This window comes from Thermobia domestica, chromosome 11 (genome assembly GCF_964235325.1).
Source record: "Thermobia domestica chromosome 11, izTheDome1.hap1.1, whole genome shotgun sequence".
Taxonomy (NCBI): Eukaryota; Metazoa; Arthropoda; class Insecta; order Zygentoma; family Lepismatidae; genus Thermobia; species Thermobia domestica.
In genome coordinates this window covers 116,409,500-116,431,049 of record NC_137464.1, presented here as the reverse complement: position 1 = coordinate 116,431,049, position 21,550 = coordinate 116,409,500, and the positions used below count along the sequence as shown (strand labels likewise).

The following is a 21,550-nucleotide window of genomic DNA, read 5'->3' as shown; positions in this document are numbered from 1 at the left end:
AGCCTCCACATTCCCCTTACACTGAGAAAATGGAGGGTTTGCTAAGCCAGGGTTAAATGAAAACTCGTTTGACAGTAGCCGAATTTCTGTTAAAAATACTCTCATTGAAGAAATTCTCTGGGTTATTGTAACCTAGCAGTGTTCGGTTAAATCATACTTTGCTGTTTTAACCTAATTCTAGGCTACTAATTTTGAAAAATGACATCTAACTAATTTACTCGGCTACTTCAAATAAGGAGAGATCGGTAAACACGCAACGCATTTGATAATTACCGAGTACGTGTGGTATTTTAGACAATGAAATTGCCGTTGCAGGGAAATTGGCGCTCTGCTTTATGATAAAGAAAAAACAACATCGCTGTTCTGTCGCGGTTATCTGTAAGGCGGCGGGTATGTGTATGCAATAGTGTAATCAGAGGAAAGTGGTGTAATATTTCCGTTAAATCGATTAAGATGCAGGAAACAAGAACATTATTAACAACATGGAAATTGGAACAATATATACCATTATTCGAAGGTAAGTTTGTGTTGATCATGTATGTATGTATAGTTACACCCGGCTCATAGACCTTCGAAAAATAGCAGTGTCTTGCTAGTTGTTAACATAAACTGAAACGTAGCTTTCACTTTACGTCTGTACGAAACACCTCACACATAAATTTGATGTGATAATGCTGTTGAATTGTGCGTACAGGTTTACTTTTGGCGCACCACTAGGAAGGATGGGTTAAGTTTAAAGGTTCTCCTCCGTTAAAAAAAAAAAAAAAAAAAATCCAGGAGAGAAATTAAGTAAGAAATGATTTGGAGTTCTTAGGTGATATTTATGTGTGTAATCTTGGCAGTAAAGTTATGTTTAATAGGCTAGAGTATTAGAAAGTGGGTTTTGGCAAGGGTACGAATTTCATTAACACAGAGAAAATGCATGTAGAAGTTGATACTATTTGCAATACGATGAATGTTCCGATGATCGAGGAGCATGGTAGTCCTATAGGATGGTGAATCGGTACGTTGAATACCATATTTCCGCTTTGACTTTTACAAAATTACACAAGAAAATAGAATATATTATGAAATGAAAACCAACTTCTATGAAAAGCGGCTAAAATCACAGTTCTAGTGTAAGTAAAGTATTACCGGGAACACTAAACTAACCTAATCGAACAATCATTAATGGTTTAACTGCATTTTTGAAGGTTTGAAACTGGACGTAAGCCGAAAGAATTGTTGGAAAATTAAAATTCTTTCACTAGTTTTCTTCTTATTGTGTCCTAAAAGGATTCTACTGGGCAGCATAAAAATATTTCATGTGACATAGATAAAATTCAAGGAGCCAAACAAAAGAGTTCTTAAAAAATTACAATTATTTTACAAGTTGTGCATAAATACGGCTTTCGGATGTGTAACGTAAAAACTATAGTGCACAAAACACAAACCAACCTATGATAGGTGGCCACTAAAAGCACGAATCGTATCTAACCGATTGACGGAAGGGCGAAGCTAACTCGCCGTCGCATTAGCGCGGGTTCAATCCGAAGGGACGGCGCGTCGGCGATGGTGAGTATACGCGAAGGCTAGGGTAGTAGAAAGTGGGTTTAGGCCAGGATACAAGTTTCATTAACACTTGTCATGGTTTCATACTAGTATAATGCTCCACTTTTAAACATAAAATACAGGATCTGTACACTGTGGAGAAATATGCAGCCGGTGGAAAATAGGAACTTCAATTATTTTATCGGTCGTAAAGAACTTGTAACGCTATTACACTTGTAAACCTGAAATATAGTCGTATTATTTTGTTTCATTCTGTAGCCTGCAGAAATTTCATCCTGATAAATGTGTCTTTTCATGAAAAGTATTAAAAATTTGCCTGTAAATCTTTCAAAATGTGGTGCTCCAAAACTACTACAGCACCGAATTGTGGCTTATTTTGTTGGCTTCATGACAGTGACGGCGAATATGGTATTTAATGCAGTATGTAATGCCGAAAGTCACGGCATGTTACAAACTGAATTTCCCTTTGATATCTAGGCACTATTTCATTTCTTTTATATACGATGTGTAAATGAATTTGATTACTGATAGTATTTGCAATGCCTATTTTTGTGTTTCTTTTATATAGTAGATGTAGCTTAGTATTTCAATTTAATTGGTATGTATGTTTATGTATCTTTTACCCTGACGAGTCTTCTTCACCAGCACAAATTCGTGCAATATGCATGATTATAAAGACGAAAGAAAGTGAATGATTGAATTTAACCAGAATAACAATTAATTGAGAAATAGTTGGTGTAACTGAATGACAAGATTTATAATTTGCAAAAGCAATGCAAGGGAGGTATCATAGTGTTGAAAAATGAAATGTATCAACACAAGTGAGGCTGTTCGTAAAAACTAGCGAAATTTTTAAGATCCTTTCCGGCATTATTGAAATGAATTGAAATGAAATCTTTGTTTTACGTCCCACGATTATGCCGGTTAGGCTAAAGGAGACGGTGATGATGAGTAATGAATGAAATGGTGGAATGAAGAATGTGGGAGGAAACGGGAGAACCCAGAGAAAACCCACGCACACGGTGTTGTCCACCACAAAGTTAACTTTGCGAGGGCTGGGATCGAACCCAGGACCTCAAGCACCAGGGGTGAACGCTCTACCACTGAGCCACCGCGGCCCCTTCCGGCATTATTATTGAGTGACGCTTGGATTTGAAACTTCAAATTTTGACAGTACATATGATTTGTGACGTAGGATACCGCTAAGGAAGAAATTTTGGAAATTTGACGGCTTAGGTGTGGAAAAGAGGGTGGAAATTATTTTAATAAGATGTCCATATCTCTGAATCCCTTAAGCTTAGAAACTTGAAGTTGTTTGTTTCGACTTCTTATTTAAAATAAGTTGACACGTGTTTAATTGTTTTGATATTTTAGTGAAAAGGAGGAGAAAAGAGGCGGAAAGAACAAAATCTAGTCTATTTGAAGAGGCATTTAGCTATGCAAATTTACGAAAACCTAAAATATAGTTGATTTGATGAAGCTCTTTTGCCATTTTTTCCCTTTTTTATTAGCCGTTAAATTAATTCTAAAAATACTGTTTCTTTGAAAATAAAGTGTAAAAATAAAAAGAGAAGAATATTTGTCATTATATACAATCGCATTAATTGATTTCCCATGAAAGGGTGTTTTATTACGCAACAAACTCTTAATTTTTCTTCTTCTCTCCTCCTACCTACAGCTTTACAGGCACTTAACAATAATTGTCGACTGAGAAATAATTTTAATATCGCTCCCGTAACGGTCAAGTGCTTTTAAATTATTTTAAATTTCGCATTTCATTGCAAGAATGAGAGTTTCCTCATACAAATTTATTAACTTTTTCGGTTCTTCATGCTGCGGAGATTGTTTTAGTTTATTAAAGGAAACAAATAGGACTTCTAATTAGCTTGAGAACACTCAATGCAACCATGATGATTCGTGTGGGTCTGCGGAGAAATTATACTGTTGTAAGGACTATATCTGTCGAAAGAAATACTACTGAAAATTGGGAGAATGGCAGCCTACACAAAGAAAAAAAAAATCTTTGAGTTTTACGACCCACAAATATGCCGCGCCGCATAGGTTAAAACAACTGGTTATGAGAAATGAATGAAATGGTGGAATCTAGAAAGTGGGAGGATACTGAGAAAACCCACGCACACAGTGTTTGTCCAACACAAACCCTACTTGGTACGAGCTAAGATCAAACCAGAGGCTACGCGCATGCTCTGCCACTAAACCATGGCGCCCTCCAGCCTACACAACCAATACGCAATCCAACGACGGTGCATCCAGTTCCACACCTCTGCTAGCTGCGACGTCATCTATGATTTATTTATATTCGACTGATAATTCTGGCTGTCTACTTTCACAAAGTAATTTGTTATTGAGAGTCATATATGTTACCTGTTAGTCTTCACTGAATAAAATTCAACATTTCAAATTTTACTATAACTTACTTGTAATCCCACACACAAAAAGGCATTTAGAATCTATAATTTAGGTTAGCAGCTCAAAATCTAGTTTTATATATATATATATATTGCATAAAAAAGCTTACTTGTTAGGGCCATCTAGCCTTTTTTCTTCAGAGGTTGTTAGCAACACTGATGGTGGAAGGAGCTCTTCTGTTTGACGCAGCGAATCGAGTACGTTCAGCTAATATATATATCTTTGTGTTGTAAAGTGTCAATTTTGGTTAGGAGTTGTTTTATTCTTGCTTTTAATATGAAAAGAAAGCGAATATAGAAGAGGCCCATAATGTGAATCTGTTCGTTTACTGATAGAAAGTCTCAGGTTTTGTATTTTCTCCCCTTTTGCTTTGAGTCCTTTCCTCTCCTCCGTGTTTATTAAATAAAAATTAGTGTTAGTGTACGATGTTGCAGCTCTGATAATTAACCGTGTCCATGAAATGTTCAATAGCTTATGCATCTTTATGAGATTCTAGTAAGTGCAAGTGAAAAGTTGTTGTGACTTAAATATAAAATACCGGTAGTAAATCTACAATGAGTTAACCAGTGTATATGTTATCAAAAGTTGCATCCTCTCAGGTTCCAAGATGCTAAAACGCTACGACTGGACCGAGAGCGCGGAGAGTCTGAAGCTTTCTGTCAATAGTCTATTTGCTTAGGTATAATGTGGGTGTTGAAATGAAATATAAATAAACAGAGAATGCGAAAGTAAAAGTAATGAAAATAAATAATATAAGTTACCTTCTCCAACGGTATAGATATAAAAATAATAAATATTGTAGAAATTGAATATGTTATTATGTGTTCTCCGCAGATTTTTAATTGGATATGATACATTCACGACTAGCCTCCATAGTAGCTGTTTCCTTTTATTAATATTAAAATTAAGGAATCAGTAAATAGCCGCAAAATTGTAATAACAGAGCTTTTACTACATGTATAATGAAGAGTCAAATCGCTGCGCAAAAAAAAAAAAAAAAAAAAATCTTTTGTAATGCTTACAGTAATCATTTAGAAAAATTTAGATAAAAGGTTTCATGTAACAAATTCAGTTTATACACCGATTTCTTCAAATGTTTTCTGATAGCTTAAAGAATGGTTGTTCAAAAACAAGATTTTCTAACGAATAACTCGCACTCGGAGGAGCAATGAAGAAGGGAGTGGGGTGAGATCATGTGATAAAATTTGTTTCTTTGAATTTGTCCTACTTGTCTGCAGGGCAATGTTAGTCTTCTAATAATTTAATATTACTTTTCTTAAATCTTAATTGGAAGATCAACAAGTGTAAATTTAATCACAACTAAATTTTATCACAATTTGAATTTTTAATAAATGCTAAACGACATGAAGTTGAAAGTTGTCTTTAGGATCTAGTAATGTTAAATGTGTTAATACAATGTATTTTATTGTTATTTAACTATTATACGTACTATACATCTTAAGATGGTAGAAATTAGACATAAAGTCTTTCAGTAAGTCATACTATAGTTTTAGAGTGTGAATATTGAAAGTATCTTAAAAAAAAAGATATTTTTGTTTTCTACTAAGGTCAAAGTGTTCAGTGCTGCATGCTCCTTTCAGATATTGAACTTACTCCGTATTTGATTTCCGGTATTTAAAAAAGTTAAATTTAAATAAGTGAAAGTTTAAATAGATTTTATTAAAATCTTGTTGTGGCTGTGTCTTAGTCAAAATAATAACCAGAGGACAAAGTTAATAGTGCAAGACCACAAGTCCCCACTGTGGTTCATTTGTTCGATGCTCGATAATGGTAGTTATTGGCTTTTGCTGTAAGTGCTTGAGACGCAGCACTCATTACCAACGGAAGTAGTACAAATTCATAGCCTTCAACTTAGTTTATTCGATTTTGAAATTATTACAAATTTTAAGGCTGTGTACATACAATATTCTTTATAATGGAGAGTGATTTTTTAAACGATTCCCTTATACTATATGGTGATACAATTACTTTATACGAAAGCTAATATTAATTTGGATTAAAACCAACCTCTTTTGAAGTATGGTGCCATCGTGCAATGGGTCAATATCAGATCTTTATGTATAAAATGCAAAATCTTGAGTGACTGATTGAATGAATGACTGACCGTCGCACAAGCCAAACCGCTTAGGCTAGAAACTTGAAATTTGGTCAGTACATAGGGTTTGTGACGTAGGGTAGTACTAAAGAAGGATTTCTGGAAATTCGGCGGGTATGTGGGAAAGGGGGGTGGGAAATATTGTAAAGATGGCCGTATCTCCTAATTCTTTAAGGTTAGAAACTTGACGAATTGTATTTGGACTTCTGATTTAAACAGTTTGACACGTGTTTCAGTTTTTTATTATATTTTATAAAAAATGGGAACAAAAAAAAAAAAAAATGAAGAGAGGTGTGTGTTTGTAAGTATTATAGTAAAATATCGATATGTCGAAACATTGAAGGTTAAAAACATGGAATTTGGGGTTTGGACTTCTCATTTAAAATAATTAGACACGTGCTTCGGGTTTTTTTTGACACATTGCCTAGAAGAAAATAAAAGGATGGCAGGGGGAAAATGGGGTTGGAAATATTTTAATAAGATGGAAATTGCTTAACTTAGAAACTTGAAGGGACGTAGGATTCGTGACATAGAGTATCTCTAAGGAATGATTTATGGAAATTCGACGAGGAAGAGGGGAAAGTATTTTAATAAGATGGGCATATCTCCCAATCATTAGCATTCTTCGGAATACCCTTTTGGGCCATTAAGTTAGAAATTTTGAAGTTGTGTATTTGGAATTCTGATTTTAAATAATTTGACACGTGTTTCAGTGGTTTTTGATATCTTAGTAAACATGGGAATTTCGAAAATTCTGTTTACTAGGGTGGAATTGTTGGTCAGACGCAGCGAAGTGGGTATGTGAAGCTACTATTATATATAGGGTGAGGCATTTAAAACTCTATCTGGAAATATCTGAAAAACTAAGACAGAAAACGTTGAAATTTTGCACCATTCAAACATCGGCAGAGATGATTAATAAACTTTATAATAAACACAAATACAGAAAATTTATAATAAATACAAATACAGAAAGCTTATTACAAAATAATTACAAATATTATTTAGAAAGTAGTTAACAAGGAACCAGTACATGATAAGTCATCAAATATCCTTGAGTTCTTTCTTCTAGTCCTGCCTTAACCTAGATTTTTGGGTAATTCATATTCTGGCCACACTGTAATTTCTATGGATGGCAACACTGAAAATTCTTCCGATTCATATTTCGGGTGTAGAATAACATTATCTATTATTGTGGTAAGTTACATTTCATTATCTCTTTCCACTTACGAGAAACAGGCAGAAGAAAATATGTTAGCTTTTGTATCATTTTTAGTAGTCTGCCCCCGTAATCACATCACACCTTGCAGTATTATTTTGTCCTACAGAAGTGTAATTATTTAATATATTTTCCAGAGAATGAAATTACTAGCAACATAATGGCCATGCTCCAAGGCGAAGACATAAATTCTCTGTTTCCAAAAGTGGGACACAGAGCATTGTTCAGGAAACATTGGAACATGTGGAAGAAAGATATGCATCCACTAGTAGATTGTGATTCTGCGGTTAGTTGTATATTTTACTTATTCGTAGTTTTATCATTACTAACATATCTGAAGTATATAAATGACAAAGCTTCCGAAGTATTTAAAGGTATCGTATAGTTATATTACACTTCCAAACGATGCTATGCATAAGTGTAAGAACAGGGTTCCTACTTCTCAGAGGGAACTGAGAGAAAATGTTGCAGGTCAGGGGAAAAGACTGGAAATCAGGGAAAGTCAGGGAAATTTTATAAAATATATTTTTCTAACATTAATTGTACACCAATTTCAGCTTAGCCAACCATTATAATACCTATTTGGTTTTTATTTCTATTTTTTGTTGTACGTATGAGCAATTGATTACTATTTGTCTCTATAGAATAAATGTTCTTATATCTAAATATTCACCGTTATTTATTCCTTATTTATATGCCAGCGTTATCTGACACCAGTCATGAAAGGTCAGGTCAGGAAAAGTCAGCGAGAAGTCAGGGAAATAGATTTTTCCAGATCTGTAGAAACTCTGAAGAAGTGTTATAGAACGGCTGTCTGTCTATCAAGAGGTATCACAGCTAAAACGATAAGAGCTATCGAGAAGCGGTTTTCGTCAATCGATTCAGCACCCCAAGTATTCGTTCCCCCTTTTTGAAGAACCTCCAAGTTAAACCGGAAGTGGTAGAAGTCGATCATTTCCGGTTTCAACAGTAAGTCATAACTCTGAAGCGGTCATAGCTAGCTACAGGCGGTTTCCGAAAACCGATTCGGGATTTTATGAACTTGCGTAGTTTAGAAGTGTACTGTAGTTTCATACTGTGGAACGACACTCTCTTGTATATATACAATTACGTTCATAGAGATACTAGTTATACAGGATGGGTCCTTTATCTTGTTACGACGTCGTAACTTTTGAACTAATAGACAACTAAACTCCGAAATGTTACACCATTGAAATATCGGCAGGACATTGTTTGGCATAATAGCTAACACCACCAAACTAACATTGTTGCCAACCGAATGTGTTCTCCTTTACAATGTTAGAAGTCTTGCAACCATAAACGTCTCATCCCCATCCCAACGAAATTAGCTAAATAAATACTTGTACGTTAAGTAGTACACAACTAAAGATTGTGGATAAGTCAATGCATGTTCCTGTAAAACATATGGCAGGTCGTTTCTTTCCTCCAGTTGGACCTCCGCTGGGTCTAGTGGCTAGCACACTTGCATTTGATGCGCGTGGACTCTGGTACGATTTCCAGTGGGGTACTGTTAAACGAAAAAGTAGTTCGGATTCCACTATAATCAGTAGGGCTGTCTCCTTTAGCCAACATGGCATAATGTGGGACGCTAAACTCAAAACCTAACCTAACCTTTCCACCAGATATATATATATATATATATATATATATATATATATATATATATATATATATATAATCTTAAAAGATACAGTGGGTTTTTAAAATGTAAAAATCAAGGAAAGAAAAGTATTGCGAAAACTATCGTAGAATTTTGAAGCTTTCGTCTACTGTAGGTTTCGTCGGCACAAGAAGAGATAATTCAATGCGAACAAAATTTTAAACAAGCACTGCTCATAAATTGTCTCAATTTTTTTTTACACCTTTATGTGCTTTGTATTCTTTAACTAACTCTATGGCCTATGGAACCCGGAGGTTCAATGCCGCGTTCACAAAAGCTCTCCACTGACTTCCATCCTTAGCTAACTGCATCCAGTTTCTACTTTGTATTCCAATCTCTGCGAGATCCATCTTAATATTGTCCTCCCATCTGCGCCTAGGTCTTCCTAATGGTCGTTTTCCGATTGGTCTTCCAGTCAAGACTTTGAAAGCGTTTCTACTTTCTTCCATTCTAGCTACATGACCCGCCCACCTAAGCCTCCTAGACTTGACGACTCTAACAATTTACAAAAGCCTTTGTATTCTTTAGTTTTGCGATATTTATAGTTTCTTTCTAAGTGTCTAAAGTGAAATTCAATACTTTGTAGGGCCGCGGTGGCTCAGTGGTAGAGCGTTCACCTCTGGTGCATGGGGTCCTGGGTTCAAATCCTGCTCCCGCCAAGTGAACTTTGTGGTGGACAAACACCGTGTGCGTGGGTTTTCTCGTTTCCTCTCACTTTCTTCATTCCACCATTTCATTCATTACTCATCATTACCGTCTCCCGGCATAACCGTGAGACGTAAAACTCAAGAATTTCATTTTCAATACTTTGTAACTCAATAATAGTTAAATGAATGACATAATGTTGATTTTGATTGAATGCATGCTTCATATAATTGTTTGGATACAATAAAAACATACCAAGTTTTACCTACTTATATTGTAGTATTATATAATTATACGTGTTCTAAATAGTATCTTTTAGCGCGATGTCAAAATAAAGTTCTCGTGTTAGTGAAGAAATATGTCTTATGTACAATTTCAACCAAATTACATATTACAGGAAGTGGAGATTACTGATATTGAACCATCATCAGAAGACGTACTCAAGTTTGACAGTGCTGATATAGTTGTAATACCCACTTCAGATGTATCTACAAAATCACAGGGAGACACCAGTTGTATGCCAGAGAATAGCATTTCTGATTCAGCAACAGATTGTAGCCTTAATAAACATATACAGGGCAATATGGATGAACAACTGAATACGAAAGAAAACTTGGTAATTGTTTTACCTGCATATACTGATTTAAATATAAGAATTGTTGTTACTATTGATACGTTAGGTTAAAAACTTAGAAAGGTTATATAATTTAAAATAAGTACAGATGGTAATAAATATGTTTGAAACTTCAAAGATATGAAACAAAGTTTAAATATGGGGTTTGATTACTGTTATTTATTTACACCAGGAATGCAGCTTTAAAAAGCAAATTTCATAATAGAGTTAAGGATACCATATTCTGAAAAAAATTACATCTTACAAACTAGTAAATATTCGCGATGTTTTCCCCTCTTTCCTCTCTCACACAAGTTACACGTGTTCTGATTGGAGAACGGGGTATCCATTCTAAACTCTCGTAATAAGAGTGACAGTTCGGGGGATTTAAACACTGCGGGCCCCAACTGAATATCAGTCGTCGTTTGGTAAATATCCCCTTCATTTTTAACATGATGGCACATCCGGTGAAGCAACGATTAGAATAATTATAAAATTAAGATTGAACCTGTGCTCCTATAGCATTGTCCGAATATAAAGCAAAAAGAATAATTCTACTTACAGGCTTCTGTAATTCCTGAATCTTTAAATTTTCAAGCTTTCGAATCTCCCCTGGAGTCTTGATCACGGTGGTTAAAAACAGAAAGAAAAAGAACAGAAACATCAAGGAATGAAAAGAAACGGACTTACCAAGGGGAAGAGCTATGTGGAAACCACGTTGTCAAGTGCGTCAGCGATCTGCATATGTTCTTGAAGCAAACTAAAATATGGCGGAGTCAGTTTGTTAGTCAGAATGGCGGAGTGAGAATGTTAGTTCCGATTAACCTGAAACCGACATGAAGGATAAGGGATGGGTATGATTGCCTATTTTTCCTAGACTGACCTCTGCACTAAATAGAATCAACACGTAATACGGTTTACGTACAGTCTTTAAACCACCTAAAACTCTAGAAAATAATATCGTCCAATTTAAGTTATTGCACAGATTCCAATGAGAAAGCAGGTATTAACGAAAAAAAAAAAAAAAATGCAGTTGCCAAGAGAGTTACATAGGCAAAACGAAAAGAAATTTAGAAGTCCGAGTAGAAGAACACATTACGAATTCGAAAGCGAAAAATCCGGTGTCAGGTTTATCGAAACATTTAAAAGTAACGCAACACAGGGTAGGAGATTGAAAAATTTTATTTGGAGCTAGAAATGAAGTAGAGAGACCGGTTGTTGAAAATGTATTTATTCTGTTGAAAACAAAAACAAAATTAAATCTAGACAAGGGATGGGTGAGTGACGAATGGGAGGAGGGTATCACAAAAGTTTCCCAGCATTAGCATGATAATACAAATATCATGAGTTGGCAACCTTCCAACAGAAACAGTAAAGACGCATAAACTGACTCCGCCATATTTTAGTTTGCTTCAAGAACATCTGCAGATCGCTGATGCATTTGACAACGCGTTTTCTACACAGCTCTTCCCCTTGGTAAGTCTGTTCCTTTTTATTCCTTGACGGTTTTGTTCTTTTTCTTCCTGTTTTTAAGCACCGTGACCAAGACTCTAAAGAAGAGTTGAAAGCTTGGAAATATGAAGATTGAAGAATTACAGAAACCTGCAAGTAGAATGATAGTTACAATTCCTCAGCGTGGTTTTGCAATGTAAAAAGTATAAGTCGGTTTCATTATCTTGTGAAAGCTTTTGATTTTCAATTAATGATAAACCGGGACAAGGCAAAAAACTTCAGGACACCGGGACGTGTCCTGGTAAAACTGGGACGTATGGGAGCCTTAAATAGAGTGCTCGTAGGCCTTAGTGCCTGAAGTTCCAATTTATAGAGTTATGAAACGCTCGCAAATGTTGATTCCTTTAGAGAATGTATTGAAGTTGCTGGTTGTAGGGATACATTTCTCTTTGTAGGCATTCTGATAATTGAACCAAAGTATTTATGAGAACAATAATCGGTAAAGTGATTAGATACAATACATCTGTAATGTTAAATCATGTAATTATACAGGGTACAGAAGCGTTCATAGTAGGATATTAACCTTTAATTACTTCTGATTTGAAATATAGTTAACTAATAACTCTGATTGCACAATACTATTCCATTTGTGATAAATTACCTAATACATATGTTCCAGTAGTGATGACCTGCGCACATAGGCTATTTTTGTCATAATAACTTTTACATAATGGCATTTTGGGATATTAAATTGCAACAAAGGTGTTTGTGACTAAATATAGGTTTAGAAATTATTATTGTAAACCTAATAAAATATAGTACCAGAGAGCAAGGAGCATACGTGCTACCCTAAAGATGTTCTCATTTCCCCGTTAATGATTGTTAGACGAGACATTCCCATTGGCGAATAACTGTTCCCTTTTAGTCGTAACAGCAGAAATCAAACAGGCTCCTTATATAAACAGTTACTTTGAAACAGAGTTGCATAAAATTCAACTATGATACCTCCCGCTTCTCTGCCGATCACAGTATACAGTAAGCACAACAGAAAATAATAGCATAAATGACCACACACAGGGAAGCATAAATGACCACACACAGGGAAGCATAAATGACCACACGTCTTCCTTCTATTTGACATCCACGACAAACGGGATAAGTTGATATTAGAATACCTTGAGGTTTTTGGACTTATATTTAATATTGAATGTATTTAATGCCTTAAGATCTTAATTTTAAAAATGTAATAGAAAATGATGCATAAAAGAACATTTGTTAACAGAAGTAACCATACACTTTTCATTTGGTCTTGGAAATATATCAAGGTATTCTTCTCGTGTTATAACATCTACTTTCTGTTGTTCGCTATCAGTATTTCTCGCAGGATTGCTCATTGGAATAAATTTCATATCTATCTCATTTAGATTTTGGATGCATGCTTACTAACATCATTAAATGTTTCTTATTGTCGAACTAGTAAATGTGGAAAGATATACAATATTCACTCAATGGCAGGCCTTTTGTTGTAAGCAAGAAAGAATCAAACATACTAGTATTCTGTATTTTAACGAAGTAGGCGTAATTTCTTCAGGCACGTTTCTTTAACTAGCTCAGGTACTGGCAGCGAAACACCGTAATGATAATATATCTTAATGTCTTTGTAAGTAATATTAATTTATATTGCAATTAGCTACTACAATAATGAAAATAATTACTTTTTTCTTTCCAGCTCCTTAAGGACTATGAGTACATGTACTCAGACAACACAATCAGCTTATTTGAAACTTTCCCAGTATTAAAATCAAAACTTTTTGACGTTGCCACGAAAAAGAAGAAACCACGAAACTCTGATGGTCGACTGTTTCATTTCCTACAGTACAAGAACGGTACGTAACTTTTCCCTGTGTAAAAGTATGTAACAAAGCAGAACCTTTAAACAGTGACCCCAAAAAAGGGTATTACTATGCTTTGACAATTAACGTAAGTGTGCATCCAGAGTAAAATTAACTGATGAAATTGTTTCATTAATTCTATTGAAGTAAGTTCATGGAAATCCTGAAACGAATTGCTTAAGGAAAGAAAAGTTTCTACGCTAAAGATGGACTTTCTTTTTTTACATATCATTTAGGAAAATATGAAAAAAAATTAGAAAAATATCTGTACTAACTAGAAAGCAAGTTCTATGGTTTAAACCAGGTTTTTAGAGTTGAAGTAAGTTTTTTTTTTTATATATAAAGAGAGTTTTAAAGTTTTTTTTGTCTGTCACAGCAAAAACTGTGAGAATTATTGACAAACGGCTTTCGGAAATCGATTCAGCATCCAAAGAATTGGTTGCATCTCCTTCAACAACCATTCACTTATACCGAAAATGGTGGAAATGGACCAATTTTGGTTTCAATACTAATGGTCATAACTCAAAAATGGTAATGCCTAGCGACAAACGGTTTCCGGAAATCGATTAACGATTTCAAGAAAATAAACCATCTCTACTCTTGCGTTTATACTAAATCCGAAAACGGTAGAAATTCACTACTACTTCCGGTTTCAACATTAATGGTCATAAATAAGAAATGGTCAGTGGTATCGACAAGCGGCTTTTGGGAATTGATTTAGCATCGCAAGATTAGATCCCATTTCCTTGAACCGGAAGTGGTAGAAATCTACTACCTCCTGTTTCAACAGTAAGGACTACAACTCAAAAACGGTAATAGTAGCTCAAACAGTTTTCGCAAATTGATTCAGGGTTTTACTATTGCATTTGTATATTTGAAGTATACTGTACCTTTAAATTGTGGAATAATACTTACTTGTTTACATTATGTAATTCGTCACTTCTGTCTCTGCTTGAAAAATATGGCTATAGATAACGTTGATATAAGAATTTAGAAGCTTCATTGGTGCAACTTCATTTTCATGTAACGTGATCTACGAGGGTCAGCTGAACATTTCGAGGCGTAAAATGAAAGAATGTAATTGCGTCTTTGAAGTACTTTTATTTCTCAACGCATCTGCCACCCATGCGGCATTTGAGTAGGTCGAGCGTGGGAACGAACCCTAGCCTGCTCTGATCGCCCTCAGCTATTCCAGATAAATGCCTGGGTAGTACCTTATCTGAGGGCAGGCGAACTTCGTTCCCCCGTCTTAGCCTCACTTTAAGGGCTGATGAGACTTAGTAGTTGGATGCCCGAACCCCTCCTTATGTCCTTTCCTTAAATAAATAATAATAATAATAATAATAATAATAATAATAATAATAATAATAATTTTACATATCAAGTAATGTGGTCTTCTTTAGCTACAATAAACACAATTCAGTCGGATCTCAATGCTTATATAATATCCAGAACATACGTTTCTAGAAAGTCCCGAAAAGCAGGAATCTTCTGTGGTTTTCCGATCATTAGCTGATTAAAAGCCCTGTCCAGTAAGATTTTTTCGCTTTTAACTTTGGGAACAAGTTGACTGGAAGACATGGGAAAGAGTATTGTTCTTCAGTCGCGGTACGGCAAAAGTAGATCTGCTGGAAAATCGTTTACTTCTCTGGTTCAAATTCCAGCAGTTCTATATGCTTTGTATTGGACAAGTATTTTGTGTATATCTGGTTTTGCTGAGTAACCAATTGTTTATTAATGGTGTGTATAGGTTTCATCATGGTACTTCAATTTCCTCTTACTCTCCTTCCAGCAAGTCTATTATTATCATTCATCTGTTCTTTTCACTCAACCTACAGTCACAACAGCAGGAAATTAAACTAGATCAAGGCATCTAGTTCCTGCATGAGAAACATATTTCTTCAATAGCTATTATGCTATCTTTATTTCTGTCGACAGGGTCACTGTTCAATCCCTTGGTAAGATCTTCAGGCAGGTTTGTCTATAGATGTACCAAACAAATTATGGGACAATACCAGCAAAGATGGTTCAGAACGACACTTCCCAGCCCTACTTTGCCTCTGCAGGGCAGACCTTTTAGTCATTGGGGTTATAACTCTTAACTGGATAAATACTTATATAGTTGTACTTTCTTAAACAAAGTCCTTAAAAAAACTTTTTTTTTTTAATTCATCTGATTTAAACCTCAACCCTGAACATAGCTAGATCCCTCCCAAAAAGAACAATTTGATTCTAACTTGCTATCTACTTTCATGTTGTTAAAGGCCTTTACACATTCAATCCGAAACAATAATTTCTACGGTGTGCTGGGATGCGGGAAAAGGACATGGGTGGGGGGAAAACGTTGAACATTTCACAAAGTGTAGCATGTTCACATCTCGCTGATTTTTTGTTTTAAAAATGTCTTTCCGGTTAAAAGCGCTTGAAATATTATGGAAATTGCATTAGTTTTTTTTTTTTTTTCCATTCAGTCAACATGTTCTGCTCACAACTTAATTTGGACTTTTTCATTCTAAATTGAAATATGGTATTATATTCTCGGGATCTACTGCACTGCTAAATTCCATATTCGTTTTACAAAAGAGAGCTTTAAGGTTTATGACCGGAAGTAAACTTCGAACTTCTTGTAAACCTCTATTTAAATTTCTTGAAATCTTACCTCTTCCATGTTTATATATATATGAACTTCTAAAATTTGTAAGAAAAGATATACAGATAGATACAAGCAGCTTTCGGTTGAACTCAAATATTCATATGCATAATACAAGACAAGCGTCTGACCTTCATGTAGAGTCCTCACGTTTAAAAGTACATAAGAATAGTACATTTCCTATGGCAGTGAATATTTATAACAAGCTTCCTTCCACTTTAAAAAACAAAACATCTGGTTTCAATAAAGCAGTCAAGACCTACCTACTCGAACACTGTTTCTATTCTGTAGAAGAATATCTCGCCTGTAGTAAATAATGTTTAAAGTATACATATTTTGTATATCTATAATGTAAGGTTTTATTAACTGTTATGTTGTTTTATATCGATGTATGTAAATTAGAATAATGAAAAATTGTATCTTTTTTTTTTTTTTTTTTACATAAATTCACATTATTTTAATATTGCATGTAGATTTAAATCTATACATATGTACACATTCAGTGTTCTTATGACGTGTCCAACTCATACGTTCACGTTGTGAACAATTTGTATGAAAAAGGATGAAAATAAATACAATACAATACAATTATAATTAGTAGCAACTGAGAAAATTTCATTCGTGACACGGCAATAATAAAGCCGAGTTATGCAGAGAATTCGTACAGTTTCAGTAGCTGAGTGTTACAGCGCTCACATTGGTGCGTGGAGTCACTAGTTTGATCCCACTCATGCTAAGTGAAACTTGTAGGGGACAAATACTGTGTGTGAAGGTTTTGTCATTGTCGTCATCAAAGAATATTATATTTCTGCAATGGAACTAAATCTTATTTGTAAGAAATTCATTTATAAATTTATTTACTAGTATTTTTCAACTTTATTCCAGATTCGGAAGAAGTATCAACATTAGCAGCTTTTCTACTCATACCCTATCTTATGAACGTAAATAGCGTTCATGTGAAAACTTCGCAGAAGATTTGGAGACCAACTAAGGCCGAAGTACAAGAGGGCTTCATCTCAAGAATACAAACGTGTGCAGAACTAAAAGACAGCATAAGTGCAAGGCAGGCGAAGTTCAAAGATCTGCATTTAACAGTACAGCCATACGTCATGGTTGTAGGAAGAGAGCTGAATGAAGTAAGTGGCTTTCACGTAATAGTCGATGATGTGGTATATACGTTACCAAATATAATGAGTGCCGTGGACTGCTGTTTTAAGATTATATGGTCCTTAAATGCTAGTTATTCGGTAGAATCTCATGACGGGCATTTCTTCAAAGATCATGTTACCATTTATCGTCAACTTACGACAAGGAATCAACAGCCATCAACACTCTCCTTAGTGACATTGGAGTAGCTTAATATACATGTTCTATATTCTGACTTTTATCTTTTACGAAACAACAATTCTTAAATAATTACCATCCAAGTATATTTAGTTTCATAGCTTTTGTAATAATATGTATAAAAGTGTAACTTGAATGTAACAGTCATTAATTGTTATAATAACTTTTCAATATGAACGGTAAGCAATATGTGATACTTCGTTGTCACTTATAATTGTCTTCTTATTTCTCCTAGCCCAGGGATGGAAAACATGCGACCTCCACCCCTGGGCTGAGAGAAATAAGAAGCTAATAAATTCAGTTCCTTTGAGTTTTCACTCCCCTTCAGCAACAAGGCTCTATGAGACGTGGACCTACAGCTTATCGTAGCATCCCGATGGAAATCGAACCCGGGTGTCCCGCGCCAAAGGCTCGTATACTATTTACTTAGCCACGAGGAAGATCTCAAAGTGCGACCTTCAGTGTTTGTTATGAAAAATACTAAATTACAGTATGGCGTCGAAAATTCGAACTATTTGGGGCCACAGGTAGTTCGGATTTTCGAAAATGACCAGAAGATAGCCATTAGACTTAAATATACTGTACGGTATGCACTTTTATCGATACAGTGTTATACAGTAATTACAATACCGTACGTAAGACTATTTACATTTAATGTTTCTGAAGAACCTGCTCGTATACTAAATTACACTGTTCTTGTAACACTCTTAAAATTATCTTTTATAGGCCTAAGGGAAAATAAAAATATGTATGCCAAATAATTACATATGAATGAGCTTTTGTAAAAACATTGACTTCACACAAAGAAAACTCAATTAATGTACTGTCACTAGCTTCTAGGGACCACGTTCTGATTTTTGGCGTCCGTATTATCGACGTCCTACTGTATATAAAAATATGAAATATATGAGAAATTTAATTTTGAAGTTAAATATATCAAATAGTTTCATACAGTTTCATGTACACCTTGTCTCAAAAAGGTTGAGCGCATTCTTTATTGGTGTTTTGAGGCAAAAATTTTCTAAGTCCAGCTTCGGGTATCTTCGGGAAAAAGTAAGCCAGGTTCGAACCTCCAAGCCAGCCTTTGCAATCGGGAAAAAGTTTGCAGATTTGTTTTTCTTCTTTTAAATATAATAAGACTTGTTACCAAGTGTTTAAAAAAGCAACATTGATTGAAATACTTAATGATACAATATTTCGAAACCTTTTTTTTTTAAGGTCAGCACATGCTTGTTTGTCATTTAGCTCTCCATACGTAATGGAACATTTAAATACGTTAAAGAATCTTTCCATATGTAAAAGAATGCTCAAAGTTAAGAAATAGAACATAATTATCGCCTGAGTACTAAAATAAAAGTCAAAGTAGAACAGAAACAGCGTTTGTAATGGATATGAATGTCATAATTATCTTGAGATCCGTTATACATCGCTAGAAGCATAGTTGTAGAAGTCCTTGTGTTAGCTCATTGGTAAGCTGTCGGTTTTCAAATCTTGAGGTTGAGAGTTCGAATCCCGTCTAGGTTAGTCCTTTTTTTAAAATTATATTTTCCGCAATGCATGAAAAATTATATAAAATAATTACATTAGAATACATAAGTTGTGTATATATCACATAATCATTGCAGAACATAGTAATTATTATGTTTAAAATATAACATCTGAGATAATTTTCACAGTAGGTCGGTATTATATATGAGGATGTAAATACAAGTTAGGAAAATCATTTAATAGCAATAAATAAGTTATGTAGTGTATTTATTTGCATCTATTTGTCATACAGATGTAACTTCTCAATATTCTCATTACAGCATGTCATTTACATTCGTGAAATACAATATATTCCTACGGATATAGAAAGTGTACGAGGGCTGTCTAAAAAGTATCCGACCTTTGGCCAGAAAAATAGTTGCGAATACCTGACAGATTTGGGACCCTAATCCCCTTCAAAGTAGGCCCCTTGTGCTTCCACACACTTAGCCCACCGATCCTTCCACTGCTGGAAACACCGCTGGAAGTCTTCTTTTGGAATGTTGTTCAGCTCCGTCGTCGTGTTCCGCATTATGTCTTCTCTACTCTCAAAACGGGATCCCTTCAGAGGCGTCTTCAATTTTGGAAACAACCAGAAGTCACAAGCAGCCAGGTCTGGAGAGTAGGGAGGTTGGCGAACGGTTGTAATTCAATTTTTGGCTAAGAACGTGTGGATCAATTGGAATGAATGTGCTGGGGCGTTGTCATGATGGACGTGCCAGTTCTTCGCTGTCCACATGTCTGGTCTTTTGCGCCGGACTGCGTCACGGAGTCGCCTGAGAACATCTTGATAGTACTCCTTTGTCACTGTTTGTCCTTCCGGTGCGTACTCGTGATGCATAATTCCACGGACATCGAAGAAAACAGTCAGCAACACCTTGATTTTGCTTCGCACCTGCCGCGCTTTCTTCGGCCTTGGAGAATCAGGATGCTTCCATTGAGACGATTGTTTTGTTTCTGGGTCGTACCCGTACACCCATGACTCATCTCCAGTTATCACGGTATTCAGATACCCAGGATCAGTGTTGGTGGTGTCCAGAAGGTCCTGTGCAACGTCAAAACGGGTGTCTTTTTGTTCCTGAGACAACAACTTGGGTACAAATTTAGCAGCCACTCGTTTCATGTTCAAATCGTCACGCAAAATTGCATGTGCAGAATCTTTACTCACTCCAACATCTTCTGCAATCTCCCGCACTGTTAAACGGCGATCTGCCATCACCAAATTTCGCACCCGCTCAACAACAGCTGCATTCCAAGCAGTTTGGGGCCTGCCGCTACGCTGCTCACTCTCGAATGATGTGCGGCCATCTTTGAATCTGTTGAACCATTGTTTAATTTGTGTTACACCCATCGCATCTTCTCCAAACACCTGCTGAATCTTACGAATTGTTTGGCTTTGAGAATCACCCAGCCTTTGACAGAATTTGATGCAGTATCTTTGCTCAATTCGTTCAGTCATCTTGCGAGAAACACTAAATCCGACGAACACTACCAACAGCACCTCACTTCGCGACCACCAGCTCACGACTGGCACACGCGAACGCGGTGAAAAAATTCAAGCATGCGCATTAAGGTTCCTTCTTCCACCGTGCACGGTGGCGCCGCCTGAGAATCACTACTTTGCGTGGAAAAAATTAAGGTCGGATACTTTTTAGACAGGCCTCGTATAAACAGAGTATCCAAAGTCGTATCCTGCTTCAAGACACATAACTTTTCCCGATCCCCTTAACGTCACGGGAAGAAACACAAACTCTCTCTAGAACGGAATGTCGTTACTTAGAGTCTCATTCGAATACGTTGAATATGCTTTTGTATATTCATCTCTCTCTCTCTCTCTCTCTCTCTCTTTCGCTTTGTTTATGTGTGTGTGTGTGTGTGTTGCGGAATATCCCAAGTTGAATACAACATTTGCCAAGTATATGAGCATCATTGTCATCGAATACAAGAAATTGAAAGTCGTGTTTCTTCAGGTTGGGTTTGCGTGTTCATGTTAGCTCACTGGTAGAGTACGGACTTGCCAATAAAGAGGTCTTGAGTTCAAAGCCTACAGCTAATTATCATTCTTTTGTTAGTAGGATTGCACAGAAATCGGATACAAGGAGTGATTTACTTCTAGAAATATTTTCAGAAGCGTTTAGGTAGCCCTGAAAAGGGCTTATTTCGGGAGTTAAGGCGGGGACATTAATATTGTGTCCAAGACCCTTCTGAATTTATTACACGCTCCATTCTTCTGGGCATGGAATCTATTACATGGGTGACAAATCTATCTCCTTCCCCTACCTCCAGCCATGCTTCGGAAACAAGATGCCACAGGTCATCCTGAGTTCTTGGTGGATCTGCCTCAGGCCAACTTTCCCTTAGAGTACGCTTCACTTCTGCCCACATATTTTCCATGAGATTGAGGTCTGCTCCACGAGCGGCCAGTCGATT

General features: G+C 35.8%; 1 protein-coding gene across 2 annotated transcripts; it reads left to right on the top strand.

The window, feature by feature from the left end:
- The first annotated feature begins 23 nt into the window (after positions 1-23).
- Positions 24-20,035, top strand: LOC145664379 (uncharacterized). Of its 2 annotated transcripts, none has more exons than XM_081731029.1 (5): positions 24-517; positions 7,454-7,602; positions 10,040-10,258; positions 13,437-13,593; positions 17,135-20,035. In XM_081731029.1, exons 1-5 carry the CDS (start codon positions 454-456, stop codon positions 17,602-17,604), a joined length of 1,059 nt encoding a protein of 352 aa, XP_081587155.1. In that variant the 5' UTR covers positions 24-453; the 3' UTR covers positions 17,605-20,035. The 2 variants fall into 2 exon arrangements, with proteins under 2 accessions (XP_081587155.1, XP_081587156.1); XM_081731030.1 differs by lacking the exon at positions 24-517 and adding an exon at positions 2,689-4,326.
- Positions 20,036-21,550: the final 1,515 nt, after the last annotated feature.

What these genes read in the sequence shown, in the direction of transcription:
- LOC145664379 (XM_081731029.1), top strand. Translation starts at nt 454, where the DNA reads ATGCAGGAAACAAGAACATTATTAACAACATGGAAATTGGAACAATAT. An exon ending in TAGTAGATTGTGATTCTGCG is followed by an intron (nt 7,603 to 10,039) that starts GTTAGTTGTATA and finishes TACATATTACAG; the next exon opens with GAAGTGGAGATTACTGATAT. An exon ending in TGAATACGAAAGAAAACTTG is followed by an intron (nt 10,259 to 13,436) that starts GTAATTGTTTTA and finishes TTTTCTTTCCAG; the next exon opens with CTCCTTAAGGACTATGAGTA.